General features: G+C 40.8%; 2 protein-coding genes across 2 annotated transcripts; one reads left to right on the top strand and one right to left on the bottom strand.

Annotated features, from left to right (window-relative positions):
• Window positions 1-4,512: 4,512 nt before the first annotated feature.
• Window positions 4,513-8,521, top strand: dlx1a (distal-less homeobox 1a). Its single transcript, XM_004557727.4, has 5 exons — window positions 4,513-4,865; window positions 5,388-5,456; window positions 5,760-6,351; window positions 6,652-6,851; window positions 7,183-8,521. Exons 3-5 carry the CDS (start codon window positions 6,042-6,044, stop codon window positions 7,432-7,434), a joined length of 762 nt encoding a protein of 253 aa, XP_004557784.3. The 5' UTR covers window positions 4,513-4,865; window positions 5,388-5,456; window positions 5,760-6,041; the 3' UTR covers window positions 7,435-8,521.
• Window positions 8,522-12,689: 4,168 nt separating this feature from the next.
• On the bottom strand, window positions 12,690-15,219 carry dlx2a (distal-less homeobox 2a). Its single transcript, XM_004557728.3, has 3 exons — window positions 14,680-15,219; window positions 14,061-14,245; window positions 12,690-13,907 (listed from the first exon to the last, which is right to left on the bottom strand). The coding sequence occupies exons 1-3, from the start codon at window positions 14,996-14,998 to the stop codon at window positions 13,581-13,583; spliced, it is 831 nt and encodes a 276-aa protein (XP_004557785.1). The 5' UTR covers window positions 14,999-15,219; the 3' UTR covers window positions 12,690-13,580.
• Window positions 15,220-18,280: the final 3,061 nt, after the last annotated feature.

The raw sequence follows: 18,280 nt of genomic DNA, 5'->3' as shown, positions 1-18,280 counted from the left end.
TCTCCACAGAAGTTGGATTTACAGCCACGTTTCTGCCTGACAGAAAAAAATGCTTTTATATATTTTTCACCCACCAAGGAAGGAGAAATGTTTAATCCAACACCCACTGCGAAAGGAAAAAGTAATGCATATCTCACTATCTCGTCTGTCTCGCAGCGAGATGAAATTGAAATTTTAATGCATTTCAGAGTTTTTTTTTTTCCTCCCGAATGGAGACGTTGATAGACACCAGGATGTCATATTTACAGTAGGAACACTCATGGTTTAATGCACTCTACAATACTGCCATCTCCAAGTTCTTCGGAATAAAACATGCTCTCGAACATAAAGGAAAAGCCAAAGAACAAAATTATTCCTCAAGCTTTCTATCAAGCTTCTGCATTCATGGCAAAGTCTAAAGGGCATGTCAGTCCTCCTGCCTCTGAGAGAGGTAATTATCCTTTTCCTGTCAGAGAACAACAAATGATAGCCAACTATGGGGGTGCATTTTCAGGAGCTGAAATTTGTCAAAAGGAAGGAGAAGGAGGTTTAATTTTCTGGCAGCTGCATATCTACTTTTATCATGTTTTTTTTCCCCCACTGGTCATTTGTTGCTTTTTTTTTTGCTCTTCACATGAGCTCGCACAGTGTAGAGCTGTTTGTTTATGTCTGCGAGCTTCTGAGGGTGTATTTATGTGCCCTGCATTAACATACCTATTTATAGTCCTACACTTTCTTACAGTCATCTTTTTTTTTTCTGTTGTGACCATTTCACAGATTATATATTGTCCAAGTAATTTCCCTTTCAGCATCTGTGTTTTTTACCTTTCAGAGAAGGCAGTGAATGGAGGGAAAATTATCACAATTACTCATATAATTGAGCCGTCTTTGTAGCAAGTGCAGCTTCAGTAGCCCCTTTTTTCCATCAGCCAAAATGGTTTCATTATATGGGTTTTTCATATTCCCTGACACAGGGCTCTGCTGAGGGCCTGGCACGTGGATGAGATGCAGGATGAACAGAGCGAATCATTAAGGTCACAGTAGGAATAATTATCCCAGCTATGGAAAGAGCATCTACAGCCTTTTTTCTCCCCCAGCACAAATGCAATGTCCACGGCTTTTAGTCACAAAGAACTTTGTTACAAATGGAGCTTCCACCTTCTACTTATACAAAGAAGAGAGGGGGAGAGCAAGACTTGTATCAACATGACAATTTTCCATCATTAAGACTAATGACAGGCACAGACTGTGGGGATCAAGGGGAGCACAAAAAAGAGAGGCGCATTCAGGTGTTGGCTGAGTGCTGACCTCCTTCCTGTCTTTGTTGGAGACTTAACTCTTAACAAAAACTAAAAAGGGTTTCAGACTAAAGGCGCAGTGGCAGCTGAACGTCAAGCAGCCCAGCTCTCCATGGGCAAATGACTTAATTGGCGAATTTGCATGTTTTCCATTTGTGGGGAAATTAATTCAATAAGGCCTGCATGTAAAGATGTTTAATCAATCGTTGTTTTACTGTAGGTGAAATAATTCTCCGTTATGGATGCATTTTATTGATTTCTACCCCTGTCATCCATCTCTCTCGCATCACTGCGCAGACTAAGACTTTAATTTTTCACTCATTTTTTTCTCCATCTAATTTGTTAACGTGAAAGTGGAGCTTAACAAGTGGGACTCTGCAATATGTCCACAAGTATGAAGCATCCGCCTGACACTAGTTTCTTTTACAGTTTAGCTGAATTAAGTAAAAGTCATATTTTTCCAAGTCCTCTCTCCCCAGCCTTCCCTCAGGTAATTGGTCATTTTGCAGCCAATTTTGGTCAGGTTGGATGCTTGCTGCCATGGCCTGACCCCTGCTGCTGCTGTAATGGGGACAGCATTTCTACCAGTTCACTAGGAGCCTTTCCACACCGTGACCCCCAGCTTTCTGAAGAAAGAGCTGCTCTGAGCACTGAGATGGAAAGAAAAAAAGGAGTTTGAAATGTGACTTTTCAGCTCTGCAATGAGCCACCTTAAGTCAGTCAGCCAGCATATTAGAGGTATATTAGGGAGGCCCTGCTGGATATGAAAGACTTGGACATCATGTTTTTCCACAGGTGTGAAAATCAAGAAAGGATATTTTAAAAACAAGCAAATATATAAATATATATATTTTCAATTTGATTTATTGCCTCCAGGCTTCAGCACTTATAAGAGTGTCAGTCACTTCCGGAGCAACAAGTCCAGATTGTCCAGTTCCTCCCAAAGTGATGAGAAGCAGGAGCTCATGAGGTCACCAAAGCCTGAAAACAAACAAAAATAATGATTGTTATCCCGAACAATTTCTTAGTTTCATTTTTTTAATTGTTTAAACAAGGAGAGAGAAAAAAACATTTTAGTTTGCTATTAAAATATGACAAAGTGCAAAGTTAACTTTGTCCTGCTTATAAACTGTCAATTAAAATCAAATGAGGAACACAAGCATGTTTTAATTAGGATGTGAAATTGAATGAAAAAAGTCACATTTATACAGGAAGAAAATGAAAATGAAAAACTCTAAATATATTTAAAAAATTTTCATTTCACACAACATAAATGATGAGCTGATAAAATATACTGTCAACTCCGATTATCACACAGAAATGCACCATTAGCTATTAAAACATATTCTGAGGGAAAAAACTGACACCAAACAAATTTGAGTTCAGCTGTCCAAAATAAATTCTGCGTCCTTCTCTGTTTTATATAAACAGTCAAATAAAACCCAACATGATTTCATCTTCTCCCTCTTGACCCCTATGATAATGCAATAAATTAACCAATGCGACAATCTTGCCTCTCAGATACTATGATTCATTTTTTGTTGTTTTTTTTTTTGTTTACACGTAACTCGGTAAACAAAATCAATTCGCATTTTGATGCTACATTGAACATGAAAATAGACATTGAATCGAGTTAATTGTAGTGCATCTAGTTTTCGTTCATTGAGGCTGCAAATTACAGGATGGCAGCGCGAAGCAACGCCAGAGAAGAAGCAGGACAAAAGGCAATTTCACTTGTCTGATCCGCTGCCTTTAAAAACGTGAAATGCAACCTTCGTATAGTTTGACATTTCTGCTGCAGATCACTCACCGAATTGCATTTGGATTTGATGATGTGCTGAGGCCTGCTGTATTCATCTTTATTATTATTATTAATAATAAGATTTTACATCAGTTATATTGTTAGTGCTGTTTGAGATATCTGTGCCCTATAACCATTTAGTAAATAATAATAATAGCAATAAAAAAAAAAAAGAAGGATTTGCACACTTCGGAAATAATTCAATATTCTCAGAAATTCTAAAATCAGAAGGAGGGGGAAATATACATATCCTAATAGGCATATTTGATCTTTTGCAGTTTAAGGAAGAGGAATTGCGATTTTATTTTATTTAAAAAAAAAAAAAGGATTTAAATTTCCCTGCACCTCCAGTGTTGGTAATTAATCATCACTCCCATGCAGAGCCTGCAGGGTGCACAGGGAGCTGAGCCTCCACACAGCATGGATGCACAGTTTACCAGCGCACCGCGGTCGGGGTAATATTTGGCGGCTGTTAAAATGTGGGTTGGTATGGCAGTTGAGGAGGGCTTTCTATCACCGGACTGAAATGAAGTCTGTGACATCTTGGCCCGTTTACCCCACCACCACCACCATCACCACCACAAGCAGCAGCAGCAGCAGCCCCCCTCTCTCTTTCTGTCTCTCCACCTCTGCACTAACCCTCAGGTGAAGAGCAGCAGGTGTTAAAACACCCTCAGCCACAGAGCTACTCACTCCTAATGAGTCCTGCCTCCGCGCTCCATCCATGCATGGAGGACTTTATTTTTAGTGTGGCTAGTTAGAGCCGTGCTGCCCCGCTGCAGGAAGGACCGCTGTGGCCTGCGCTGCCCTCCTGCCGGCGTGCGCAGGAGTCAAATTATTAATGAAAGCGGTAATATTATCACCGCGCCTGCCTCGTCCGAGCCACACCGAGGATGGCTTGAAAAAGAGAGAGAGAGAAAAAAAAAATCCCCCTTAAATAGGAAATAAATAGTTGTCAAATTAAGTTTGTAAATGTTTGATTCTGCAAGAAGGATCAATGGGATGAATATAATTTATGCAGGATGTTTTTCTCCTCGTCTCCAAATGACATAAAAATCTCTCATTATTATTGCTATTATTAGGGTGTTATTTTACATTTTTCTGCAAATTCTGCCTCTATTCTGTTAATGGTTTTGCTTCACAGCTGTCTGTAGATACTATAATCGTGGGAAAATAATGACAGTTATCAGTCGCACCCACCAAGTACCCATAAAAATCTGTCCTCTGTTCTGGAAGATGATAATTATTGGTTGTACTACCATTATCATTGTCGTTGTTGATAGAGGAAATCTTGAAGCATTTTTCGAAAGTAATTCCAGAGAAATCACTTCAAATTGGCCTATTTTAGGGGGGACAAGGGACCAGCTTTCGTTATAGCCTAATATTTCACAGAAATCTTTAAATTCAGGCATCCGCAGCCGCCTGGCACATTGTGGCACACGCGCCGTGATGTCAGCGCCTGCATTTTGATAACACATTTTGCAACTTGCTAGTTCTGCTATGAGTTCAATTATGTAATTATACTGATAATCACAGTGACGGAATTTAACTGCCTTTAATTTGTTATTCAGGTGGAGATGGAGGGACTACGGATGGAGCAGCCAGGCTGTGTTTCTGCTCTGCGCAGACACCAGAAGAGAAGCAGCCTACAAATGAAGCCTAATAAAATGAAGAGCTGCTGCTGCTGCTGGATACTTTCTTCTTCTTTCAAGTGCATCCCGCGGAGGCTCCCTGACCCCGGATGATGCGGATTTATTTGCTTTTTTTCACGACTTAAAAAAAATTGAGTAAGTGAACAGATATGTATGTGTATCTATATTTTAAATTGCAGCTCCTGTACCAATTTGAATTTTGTTCTAAATCTGCCGCTGAGGGAAATTGCCTCCAGTCTTTTCAGTAGTAAGTTCAATTAAATCAAACGACAATTATTCTTGTTAGACTGTGGGAGGCTGGCCGCACCCCATCCTCACTTAGATTCATAATAATCAAAGGTGGCGGTGTTTAACTAAACTGTGATCAGTAAATTGACTGCGGCAAAAAGGGTGCGTAAAGATGTTTGGAAAGCGACTAGAAAACGTGTCCATCCGGCCTAAAAAACAGGGAAAAAAGAAAAAGAAAAAAAAAGATGCGCAAAAATAAAACCGCAAGTTTGCCTAAATTTGCAAGACTAAATTTGGAAACTGTAGTTTAAATACAAGCAGTATCCCCGGGTTTAATTTAAAGGGATTGCTCTGCTACATTTGCCGTAATATGCTGTGATGCTGTGTTGTTGTTGTTTTTTTAGTTGGTATTATTCTTGTCATCATCAGGCCTCAGACAGAGAAGCTTCTCATTTCACATCATTGCAGACTTTGCTGTTTCAGTCCCTCTGCTGCCAGGTGAGACCTCAAGTTGCACTAAGTGTTAAATACATGACTAATTACAGGCCTACTTATGAAAATTGAACGCTAGTGTTATGCTAATACGCGTTCACTCCTGATGCAGCATTGGGAGCTGTGATCATCATCTTAAGAAAAAAAGGCTTTAATGCAGAAAGAGCAGCCGAATATTTAAGTTTACTGGCCTTTTTTTTTTTTTGCAGTAGCAGTATCACTACTACAAATAATAATCATGTTATTATGGTGAATCTTGACATGTCAGGAGGAAATCTGAGGTTTTGCGGTTTTCCTTGACTTTATCAGGTTCTTCGGACCTAGCCCCAGCGTCACCAATCGGCTTCCCTCTTGGAGAGAGTGGACCAATCAGCGACAGTCTTGATGAATATTCATGAGTCCGAGATTCAAACCTTTGAGCGAGTTTGTCTTGGTCCACAGCATCATTCCTAGGACTTTTCACGGGCACAAACTACATTTTCTTATGAATGGAAAGAGAAAAAATCTGTTCGGCTTAAATTGGGATCCGTCCTTCACTGAGATCATAGAAGGAAAACAACAAAAGCGAGACAAGGGGAACCGCCAGAAGAGATGACAATGACTACGATTCCAGAAAGTCTTAATAGCCCTGCCTCAGGAAAAACCGTTTTCATGGAGTTTGGACCCCCGAGTCAACAAATGTCGCCTTCCTCCATGTCTCACGGACACTATCCCATGCACTGTTTACATTCTGCAGGTCACACACAGCACGACAGCTACAGTCCAGCCTCGTCGTTCCCCAGATCCTTGGGTTATCCATACGTAAATTCCGTCGGCAGCCATTCCACCAGTCCATATCTCAGCACAGTACAGACTTACCAAAACAGCTCGGGACTCACGCAGACACGATTAGAAGATGCAGGTAAGTGTGCCACAGAGTGCTCTGGATCCTAAATATCAACTTTCTGTGCTGGTACGGCTTTCCACTAGACGGTGTAGGCAAAAAAGACGACCCAGATGTGGAATTAGGCTTGGTAATTATTTATTGCGTAAGGCTATAAACAATGTATGCAATTAAGGGTAATTATACCTAAAGTACAGCCTGTAAAACTTGCGCTGCAGTATTCATTGCTGTGCAGCACTCTTTGCTACAACTGTCTCCTCATTTTTCTCCCCTTCTCTGCTTCTTCTTCTTCTTTGCTTTCTTCTGTGTCTCTGCCAGCGCCAGAAACAGAGAAAAACACAGTGGTGGAAGGCGGAGAGGTGCGCTTCAACGGCAAAGGGAAAAAGATTAGAAAACCAAGGACTATATATTCGAGTTTACAACTTCAAGCCCTGAACAGGAGATTTCAACAGACTCAGTATTTGGCGCTACCGGAGAGAGCTGAGCTCGCAGCGTCGCTGGGTCTCACCCAGACACAGGCGAGTGTGATCCGCACACACATAGCTTCACTGCGCAGCTGCGCCAACGACGCATTTCTGCACATTTTTAAATGTTTTTTATCTCTCACAGCATACATTCTTCTTCTTCTTCTTCTTCTTATATTATTATTATTATTATTATTATTATTATTATTATTATTATTATTATAGACTATAATTTATTTAGTGTTGTTTATTAATAAAGATAATTTATATTTTTTATTATCATGTTTTGCTTTTCACTTTTCACGTGCGTAAAACCGCGTAAAATGGTTATATATATTTACATATATTTTAATGTCTCTCTTTAAAAAAAAAAAAAAATCTGCAGGTAAAAATTTGGTTTCAGAATAAAAGATCCAAATTCAAGAAGCTGATGAAGCAAGGCGGTGGTACGATCGACAGCAACGCTTTGGCCACCGGCCGTGGACTTTCCAGTGGTTCTCCCTCGGTGGCACCTGTCTGGAGCTCGCCGACCACCGTGAAGACTTCAATGGGCACGACCGGATCTTACATTCCCAGCTACACCTCATGGTATCCAACCACACACCAAGAGTCTATGCAACAGTCACAGCTCATGTGAGCAGAGAGCTCAGCATCAGGATGGTGAAAGGCCCAGCAGCCGCTGAGCGCGGCTCAGCATTGACAATGCACAACAAACAACAAGATTCCCGGAGTTTGCTGCCGCATCCCGCCAGCTGACACAGAGGCCTCCTCATACCGAAGACGGCGAGCAGAGATACAGAAGAAGAGAAGAGGTCAGACAGAGTGAAAAGGCGCACAATGCGCCAGAGGGCAACCAGTCCGTGACCGTCCCTGACAGCGGAAATCGCAGACAAAAGGATCATTTGGTTTTTTTTGGCTGCTTTTGTTTGTTTTTTTTGTTTTTTTTCCAAATGTCGGTTTCTGTTTGTTTTCAAACTCATATTTGTGTGAACACTTCGGTTGTTGAGCTGTAGGCTACATGTTTATTAGAAAACACGTGTTTGTTTACGCCAGATTGTCGGGGCCCAAGGTGATGACGGCCATAAAAGTCAATTTGCATTCATCGACAGTTAAAAGGGCCACTTAGGCCACAGCAGAGTTTCTCTAACCAAATAATTAACGATAAATTCCAGCGGTAGCCATCAAGCCGCTCCACTCACAGCGCATTCAACCGCAGAGCACAGGGTGCTGTGCGCAGAGCCTCGAGATGCTACTATGTTGTTTCTACGTGTTTGTTATTTAAGTTAAATTATTCGGGCTAGTTTTTTCTGTTTGAGGTCAGTCTGTGTTCAGTTTGTAAGCGTGTTTGAAATGACAACACTGTGTTGTTAATGCTGCACTAACGCAAGCAAAGCTTTTCTATGCCGTGCCCCGATGTTATGTGAAAAATGTAAAAGGCCTGACGATTTGCTGCTTTAGAAAAAAAATTGTCCTGAGGGTGAGCAGCTCATTTGTCACTGTATTTTGTACATAATTTTCTTTTTTTCTGTTCCTTTTTTTGTGCTGTATACTGGATACGCTGTGAAACAGGGTTTAGGCTTTGTGTAGCTTACTCGTCGAAATGTGTTTAGTCAACATAGGAAATATTTAGTTTTGTATTGATCACCTTAATTTATTTATCTGTTTCTGAAGTTTATGTACATAATGTGCAAAGTTTCAAAAGCAGTAAAATATGATTTAAATTATGTCAAGAACGGTGTCTGATTCACCCCACCCCACCATACCGCCATCACCACCACCCCTCCATCCTCCTCTACCCACCCTGGCCCCTGAAAAGAAAGGCTTCAGCGTGGTGCAGGTTTAATGCGAGCTGACACAAAGGAGTATCATGTTGGCTATTGTAGCAGACACCATGTGAGCGCGTTTGAATTAACTGCAAAAGGGTCCTCGTTTAGATTTATGGTCATGTCTAGCGTTTAGCCTGCATGTGTTTGTGCTGCTGCTCGCTGGCTGCAGATGTTGTCAGACCTCTGGAGTCAAGCTCAGAATTAGAAATCTGGCCTCGCATGTAAAAATGCATCAAGACAGTGTTGTTACGAGGCCTAGTCTCTGCAGTGTGTGTGTGTATGTATATATATATATATATATATATATATATATATATATATATATATACCACTGTGTCACCACTGTGTCATTCAGCAAAATCGCCTTTCAGCCCTTTCTTAAAGATAACCTCCTTTCTGTTCCACTCTTTAACGATCCTCACTTTTTCACTTTTTCGTCATGAGGGAGATCAATTGGGTGTGTTAAGTGAATAATTGCACAAGAGGCAGGTGCTGCAACAAGAAAAAAAAAGTCTGGCAAAGGGCGGATTAGATGGAGATCAGTGAGAGTGAAAAGTTCAAAGGCCTTCTTGTTTGTTTAACACGGCCGAAGGCTGTGGTTAGAAATAGCCATCTACATGGGAAAAAATGAAATAAATATTAATAATATTTTAAAAAGAAGAACGAGATCTGTTTTTCGCGCGCATTTCGGTGGTGATATAGGAAACAAATTAATTTATTATAGTTGGATTTTAGCAATATTCATAGAAATTCAAATAACACTTGGATGCATTGGGGAAAAATCAAAGTAAACGATATAAGTAATTAAGTAAATAATGATTTGAATAATTAATATTAAATTAAAGTAAAAAATAAAAATAAATATTAACATAAATTAAAAATAAAATAAAGAATTGAAAAATATATTACAAAAATTAGAGTTTTGTATGTGCCTGCAAAGAAAAAAATTCAAAAAACAAAACAAAGAAAGAACAATTTTTTTGATGCACGGATGTGCTCGCTCTTGCAGCTGTCACAGCTCCATGAATAAATAAATGTTATTATAATAGCAAATTCGGCCTAAAAATATTATTTTCTGGCATCTGCGAAGTCCGTTTAAACCTGACTCAAGCCAACATCCAAAAAAGTAACCAACACAAGATTATTATTATTATTATTATTATTATTATTATTGTAGAACACGTTAAACTAGTAAGCGTGAGTAGTAGCCTTGTTTTTTATGGCATGCTTTGCTTCGATGCCGTCTCCTTTGTTATTCTAATACAAATCTTAAACATGTAGAGCTCTTTGTGTGCAGCCTCACATTTACAACAGGCCTTCGTATATTTCGATACCATTAGGAAAGCAGAGCTGCTGCTGCTGCAGTGAACATAAATCTGCCTACCTAGCCTTAGAAAAGGCGCAGCTGCACATCCAAGAGGGTCAGTGTTATTTCGCTGTATTCTCCCCTTGATTATACGAGCTGAGCCCATCAAACCCAGCATAATTACAGTAATTTCGCCCTTATTTATTCTAATGCAGTTTCCTATCTCTGAGGTAATTATGAGCAATTTTTTTTCGCACCGAGGATCTTTCTGCGTTGACAAAAGAGATAGCGCTCTGAAAGACATTTTCTGCTGCAATAGGAGGGGAAAAAAAGTGAAATAGGTGAGGTGCCATTTCGTCACCGTTCCCTTTAGACTTAGCCTATGTATAAGACTGACAAATTGCTTGCAGGTGTACATCACCGAGTTGTCAATGCGAAGAGGCTTCAAAATGAGCAAAGCACAATGTAAGAGTAACGAGTGCAGCGACTATAAAGAAGAACTTCTCTGTCTCCTCTTCCTTGCATCTTCTCTCCATGTGAGCGGCTTTCTAAGCCATGGGAGATTTCAGCTAAAAGAAGCTCCTCGGTTGCACTTTAACACTGAAGTTGGAGGATAAAATAGTCCACGTGTAATATATTTTTCTTTACCCCTCCTGCTTCTTGAGGATCTAGTCTTTGAAACGGCATCAAAGAATCAGCATCATTCACGGATGAGAATACAAATTAATAAAGGCTGTGCGCAATGAAAGAAATGGACAAATCGAGCCTCATTGCCACTCGGCGAAGCCCCTAAAATGTAAGAAATAAACATGTGGTACACACCTTTCAGCTTGAAATTGAAGAGACAAGCTTGCCCTCTCTGGATTTTCAGATATCAGCATGGAGGCAGATCAGCACCACCAGCAAGAAGCAGCAGCAGTCCTTCAGCACAGACTCAAGACGAGCGCTTAAATCCCACAAAATGTGTCCCATGTGTCGGTCTAAGCTATAGCAGCAGAGTTCAGAATATGACTGAAAATGTCTGCTTTATTTCCCCTCTTTATAGCTGATGGGGAAAAAAATGTAGATTATTAGCATAAATGTTTACTCCTCATTACGCTGATGACATTGTGCACTCGAGATCTTGGTAATCTTTGGGGGAAATTATGAGTAATTTTTTAAAATTTAAAGCAGCAGTTACCATGCAATTCAGGCTAATTCTGCGTAGGCTCCACACGGATATAATTACCGTCGAGTCAAGATGTTAGGCTAAAAACTATGCATTGATATTCCCATTTATTATGTACATACAACTTTGACAATGTTGATGCTTGAAATAGCGGGAAATTGTCTTGTGTAAAAATTACACCCCATATTAGGACATCTAAAATTGCGAAGAATTATATAGTAATTGCAGGCTTTCAGATTTGAAAGCCAGAATGCTCAAACCAGAGCAAATTTGGATGAAATTACAGATCAGGGTATAAATTAGGATAGGGGGGTATGGCATTTACAAGTTGCCCAGAGAAATGCAAAAAGTATAAACCACAGCAGCTCTAATCCATGAATGAAATCACAGGGAGCAACAGAAAGCACCCAGAACCCCCCCCCCCCCCCCCCCCCCTTTATTTTATTTTATGACGCAAACAATAAATTAAAGCAAGCAAAATGTGTTATTTTGGAGCATTTTTTAAGTGCACGCTTGTACACTATTTGCAACACTGATTTTTTAGACGTATGTACATAGGGGGGCTGCATGTGTCTGATACTGTCAGCCCTAGGGGGGGGGGGGGGGGGGGGGGGGGGGGGGGTGGTTGGTGGGGGGCTTCATCATGCAGATACAGCAACCGCTGACAAGCTGCAGTCTTAATTATGTACAAGGAAGAGGTCCCACTTTATGGCCTGTAGTCTTTTGAAGAGAAGCGTGTGGGACCATGCACCGTATATCACCATCTTTGTGTGGGAGCCATGTGTAAATAACACGAGCCCCGCTCTACCTGTCTGTTGGAGTCAAAACATCTCTAATAAACATTTTCTCAATTAAATCTATAATAAAACAGGGTTTCCTGCATGGCTCCAATAAATTGTTTTTTTTGGACGTATGCCTGTGTTTTCCATGTTGCCCACAGGCCCTACAAGCAGCCAAATAATGTGGGTCAAGCTGCTCGTCTTCGAAGATCAGAGACCTCGCTTGTGAGGCGTGAGAAATGTTTCCATGATGTTGTAGCTGCAGGCTGTCTTGGCTCTCGAGTTCCTGTCTCTTTTCTCTTGTTAGGTTGAGTTCATAAAACGTCTGGAAAGCGGCTCTGTGACTCCACAGAGTCTGACGAGCTTGTGCTCATTCATACCCACCCTCGTCTTCTCCTCTCGCATGCCAAGGCGTGTTGATGATGTTGTCGCTCTAAGCTCGGCGTGCGCCCCCCGGGCCTCTGTCTCTGCTTGCCTGCCTGCCCGAGCCTCGGTTCGGATAAGCAGCTGCTGGCGGCAGTCAGAAGTAAATTTCAACCGAGACAACTCAGGAGTCCCCCTGGATGCCCTGGAGCTTGTCCACGCTCGTGATATAGCACCACAAGACCTTCATGTAACTACAGGCTACATTTTTACAACAAATTGTTTCCTAAGATTTTTTATTTATTTATTTTTAAACCCATTTAATAAAAAAAGGCACAAAATTAAATTAAATGAATAAATAAATAATAATAAATAAATCTTAATGCATCGACATGCCTTCATTTTCTAAAATGATTTATTTTTATTTATTTACTTTTTTTTTTTTGAGAGGGTAAATCCAGCTTTAGTGAACATAGAATGTATTTATACACACATACAAACTCGGATGCAAATGCACAGAAAACATTTTATTTAAATAAAATCTGGCCATATATGAAACACTGCTAAAATAAATAAGACCAGAACAAAAAAAGAAAATACAATGTAGTGTTGATACAAGTCAGAGGGCGGGACAATCAGTAGCTCACGGTGGTTAATGGATGAAGAGCCAGAAAAAGACAAAAAAATAAAAAATAAAATTAAGTCAAAGCGAGGTGGGATATGAAAAAAAAGCTGTTGTAAAATATTTACAAACGTGGATCGGAACACTTATCCCCCCGGACTATTCAGATGAACTACGTGAGGAATGGATAAAGGTAAGCTGGTTTTGTTTTGATCGCACAACATAAATGAGGTCATATTGCAAAAAAGGCACCATACAGTTAACTTGTGCTACATTTGTGACAGGTTGTCCTGCGATTCATGTTTTATTTTATTTTATTTTTTTGCAGGGATGGCAACACACATAAAAAAGGAAGAGAAAAAAAACAAAAGAAAGAAGAAGAAAAAGTGACGTCCAAGTAAAAGTATATGGGCTCGCGCCCATGCTGTGATTGCTTTGGGTAATAGTGGTTCATTCATCCCTCACATAAACAAAATAAATAAATACAAAAATAACTGTAGAAATCTGAGTCTACCATTTGTAAGCACGAAAACTGGAAAGGTCCATAAACCTGTCTGGTTCCATGAAATCTCCTAGATGCTGCGCGTAAAGTTCGTATGGTGCAAGCACGAGGTCTGCAAAATGAAGGTAATGGCATTTTATTTTCTCTTTATTCACCAGTATTGTCCGATTTACACCCGACGTTTTCTCGTTCTCTCGCTCGCTCTCTCTTTTAAATTTCAGAATATTGTCCCAGCGCTTATGGCGGAGTTGTGGTGATGCTGAACCAGAGGAGGCTGCAGATGCGTGGCAGAGTTCGTAGTTGAGTACCAGGAGTAGTTTGCCAAAAACGACGAAGGCGCAGTTGTGTTTGGAGGGCTGCTGCTCTGAGGTAAACTAGAGCTGACATTGTTCATTCTTTGAGTCTGTGGAAAGTCCCAGGCGGTAGTTGGTGGAGACGTGCACGGGGGAGATTCACTGGAAGCAACATGTTGTTCTGGGGGGATTTCTCCACTTTTCCACAGCTTCTTGAACTTGGAGCGGCGGTTTTGGAACCAGATTTTAACCTGAGAAAAAAAGAAAGAAACTAATTTAAGCTTAAAATCGATTATAAGCGATATTTCCCCCTTAAATCCCATCTTTGTCAGTTTTAATTTGTTTTCACACTGAGACATGCAGTGGATATTTGACAGCGCATGAGCCCACAGATGCAGACCCACCTGTGTTTGCGTAAGGCCCAGCGACGCTGCCAGCTCGGCCCGTTCTGGTAGAGCCAAATACTGAGTCTTTTGAAACCTCCGTTGAAGTGCAGCCAGTTGGAAGCTTGAGTAAATGGTTCGAGGTTTCCTGACCTTCTTTGGTTTTCCATTAACCATCCGGATTTCTGGCTCGCTCTCATCTTTCTCTGAGGGAACATTCAAATGCAATTCACGTTAGGCACGAAGGGTTTGGGCATTTTTCAGTGTTGCAGAACTGCTAGGCGTATTTGCACTGTTGTCACTTTAGGTTTGTCAGATTTGTGTACCCCAAATACCTTAAACCTGATTTGATTAAATTATGTATATTTATAAGGCCCTACTAAAAAAAATACAAAAAGCCAAAATAGGCCACTTTGTGGATCTGTAGGCTCTTTCTTTGGAAATAAATAAAACAGTTTATCGTGTTACATATTCATACAAGAAAAATAAAGCATCAATACATTTTAGTCAGATAATAATATTTTTGTCAAATACTGTGCATACAAATTAACTCAGACATGTTCTGCAGTGCGTTTTGGTCAAAGACAAAGCCACTGAATACATGCAAAATGCTCTAAAACGAACTTGAGAGCTCGCCTACCTGTGTCTGCGGGAGTTGGCGATGAGTTGGAGCCATAAGAACCGTATGTACCATACGATGAGTTGAAACCGAGGTCGTATGACTTTGCGTTATATGGCACAGAACTCGTGGCGCTGCTGTGGTACTGGTAAGTGCCCAGTTGTCCAAACGGTGACCCGGCGCAGTGCCCAGGCTGCTGGCCGTTGTAATAGCTGCTGTCCGTCGCCGTGGAAACCGGCAGAGTCGGGGACTCCTGCGATTTGTGCAAGCTGTGGTAATTGCTTGAGGTAATCTGGTTCGAATGCATATCAGTATTTAAGTTCTCGAAAACTCCAGTCATCTTGGAACTGGGGGAGAGCAGCCCACTAACCTATGCGGAAAAAAAAAAAAGAATATCGCAAAAATCGCGACCTAGGCGATTGCGCGACAGGCTGTAAAGCACGACTCAAATCTTGCACTGATGACACCCTTTCGTGAATCAAAACGCATCCCCGTGTATACCTTGGCAAAATCAGCGCAAGGTGTGTCCTTCTCACAGTGGCCTGTGATTATCTGCTACGGTCGGCGGTGGGAGCGCATTTATGAGAGAGTGAGAGGGAGAGCTACTGTGTCTGAGGCAACCAATGAGTAAGGGCTGCACGACTGACTACTCCCCACCGCGTCCACCCTCCATTATTTCTTCAGGTCTGTCTGTCCCAGTTGTCTGCGGATAGTTTTACATAAAAGCATCTCAAAAGGTTTAGCCTGCAGAACCAGGCCTGATCTCCACGCGCAAACTGCCGTTTAAAACCAGATGAATATTGATTTTGGACAATGGATAACACCTACTGCACGTTAGGAAAACGATGCATTAAACTGGGCCAAGAAGCAGTTTTTGGCTTGCAGCACAGTGTATGTTTTTTGTTGGAATTTGTTTATTAAAGCTTAACAGTTCTTTATAGTAAAAAAAAAAAACCCTGAGCAACAGTAACACTTTTCTTCTTTTTTGTCAGAAGCAAACTAGATAAGGAGGGGACTGTTTAAGGGAAATCTCAAGGAGCTGACACAAAACCAAACCTTGTGGATATCGCCTAAAGGTGAAGGTTTTGTTGCTGTGGAGAATAACTACAGCGCCACCCAGAGGTCATAAAATTTACTTGTTCACAAAATCCCTTTTGTTCACTTACCTCTCTTTTTCTGTCTGCGCACAACTCTAAAAATAAATAAATAAATAAATAAACTAATGGTGATTTAAGCTACGTCACATCCGCGTGAGGAGTCCAGGTGTGTTGGTCGTTTGACACTGTGATGCGTTCAGATCTCCCGGAGATCCTGGGAAAGTTCAGGTAGTGACGGAGCGGAAGTGCAGTTGTCGCCATAAGATGGCAGCATAGTTCCTTTTATTAACACGCCTAAAGCCTAAAGCAGGCTGCTCTGTGTTGATGAGGTTAGCACCAGCATGCATCTCCACAAAAACAAGTCTCTCTCTGGAGGTTTATAAAGAAACCTGCACTGAACTCTGGCTACTCTTTATATAGTCATAAAGTGAAAGCCTAGAGATGAATCATCTCTGATAGTCTCCTCAGTCTCACAACGTATAATACATAACAACCACAAATACTGTCAAAATACCCTCAGAAAGTTCAACTCAAACTCCACACGTAAACTTTGTGCCACAAGTTGCTTAGATGTGTTGCTTAGCAGCTAACAGCTGACTACCCAGTCAGTTAAAAGAAGAAGTTTTTAGTTGAAAATGCACAAATCATCATATCTTTAAATAGAAGCCCACAAGGATTTCACAATCTAGTTCCCAAAGTTTCTAAAAGTAAAATGGGAGCAGAGCATTGTAGCTCTCCTCTCCTCTCCCTTGTGGAACCAGCTTCCAGTTTGCATTCAGGAGACAGAAACCCTCTCCCCTCTTTGAAGACTAGACCTAAAACTTTACTTTTTGGCAGACCTCATAGTTAGGGCTGGATCAGGTGACCACCCCTTTTATTTGCTGCTATGGGCTCAGACTTCTGGTGGACTTCTGACACACACTGAGCATTTCTTCTTTATTCACTCCTTTTATTTGTCCTTATTTCTCTTTGTGCTTCTTTTCTTTCTTCTTCTTCCTCTCCCCACCTAACTCACCACAATAGCTAGCTATTCCTTCCTGAGCCTGGTTTTGCTAGCTTTCTCTTCCTGTTAAAAAGGGAGTTCTTCCTTCCCACTATTGCCCATTTCTTTATAATAGTGGATCATCTGACTTTTTTGAGTTTTTAACTCTAATCTTGTTGGTTCTTTACCCTGCAGTATAAAGCACCATGAGGTAACTGTTGCTCCAAAGTGGCCCTACACACACACATATATAGTGCTATATATATATATATATATATATATATATATATATATATATATATATATATATATATATATATATATATATATATAAATGAACTGAATTAATCAAGAAATCTACTAGATATGACCAAGACAGATACACAAGCGAGAAGGATACAAATCAGTAATATCCATAGTTTTGGTGACAGGTCAAATAGAAATGCAGCAGAAATTATGAATTCATGCATCCTTGCAGCACCGTGTGTTTTAAAGTCTGCTTGATTATGAAAGAGCTGATTTCTAAATCTGTTGTTTCGAAGTCCAGGTAAAGATGTGCTGACACCAAACTAAAGCACATTCATCTGAGGCTTAAAAACATTTTTTTAAAACTAGCACTCAACTATTAATGACAGTGACAAATGAGTTAAATCTTCTGTATTATCAGTGAAGTTCCCTTTTAATTTTCTTTATCTGTGATAGCTCCGAGCAGTCACCCTTCTGATTCAATAAATCATCATCCATTATGACCCAGTTCAGGTCACACGAGTAACCATTTCCTTCTCAACAGTGAGGGTGTAGCAGGACCCCATAGCTCGAGTTCAGGGGGGATTCCATCAGTCCATTGTTTTGCTGATGTGGGCAGTCCTCTGTCACCATAGGTCAGTGTAGCTGCATGTCACTGCTCATTAGTGGAACAAAGTCTCTGCATTCAGCTGCCCCGTCATCATCATCAGAGCCAGAATGAGCAGAAATTCTCCAGGAGAGTCACATGGAAACCTTAAAAGACTGGAGAAGGGGGACACGAGTAGTCATACAAGAAAATATCTTCTTTTCATAGTTTGCTTGTTTGCTTCTTCCGAGTAAGATGCTTATGCTGTGTGTCATTTATGCCACAAAGAGGAAGAACTAAACAGCTTTAAAGTCAGTTGATGGGATAGAAGATTCCTCTGGAGAAGGCACAAATCATTAGATATTGGGATTACAGTGAGTGATTTCACAGTACAGTCACAATCAGCATCAGGATGTGCCAAAACAACAGCTCAGGCTCCGTGTGCTAACGATAGGTGACATTCCTCCCATACCTTTTCTGTCACCCTTAGGAGCAGTTCTTTCTTGCTGCGTCAAACTTTTCTGTTTTCATGTCACTCGCGTGTCACTCTTAGTGACTATAAATGTGATTTCATCCCTCTGTTGCAGAGCAGCTGGTGTAGTGGATCTTCCCCGTGTTCGGTGACATGGAAATGATGCCAAATGACTGCAGACAGATGTAAGCAGCTTTCATTGTGCATGTCAAATTTCCTATTTTTACACGAGTTGCTCT

Source organism: Maylandia zebra, linkage group LG16, assembly GCF_041146795.1.
Source record: "Maylandia zebra isolate NMK-2024a linkage group LG16, Mzebra_GT3a, whole genome shotgun sequence".
NCBI classification, from domain to species: domain Eukaryota; kingdom Metazoa; phylum Chordata; class Actinopteri; order Cichliformes; family Cichlidae; genus Maylandia; species Maylandia zebra.
This window is presented reverse-complemented; position numbering and strand designations above follow the sequence as displayed.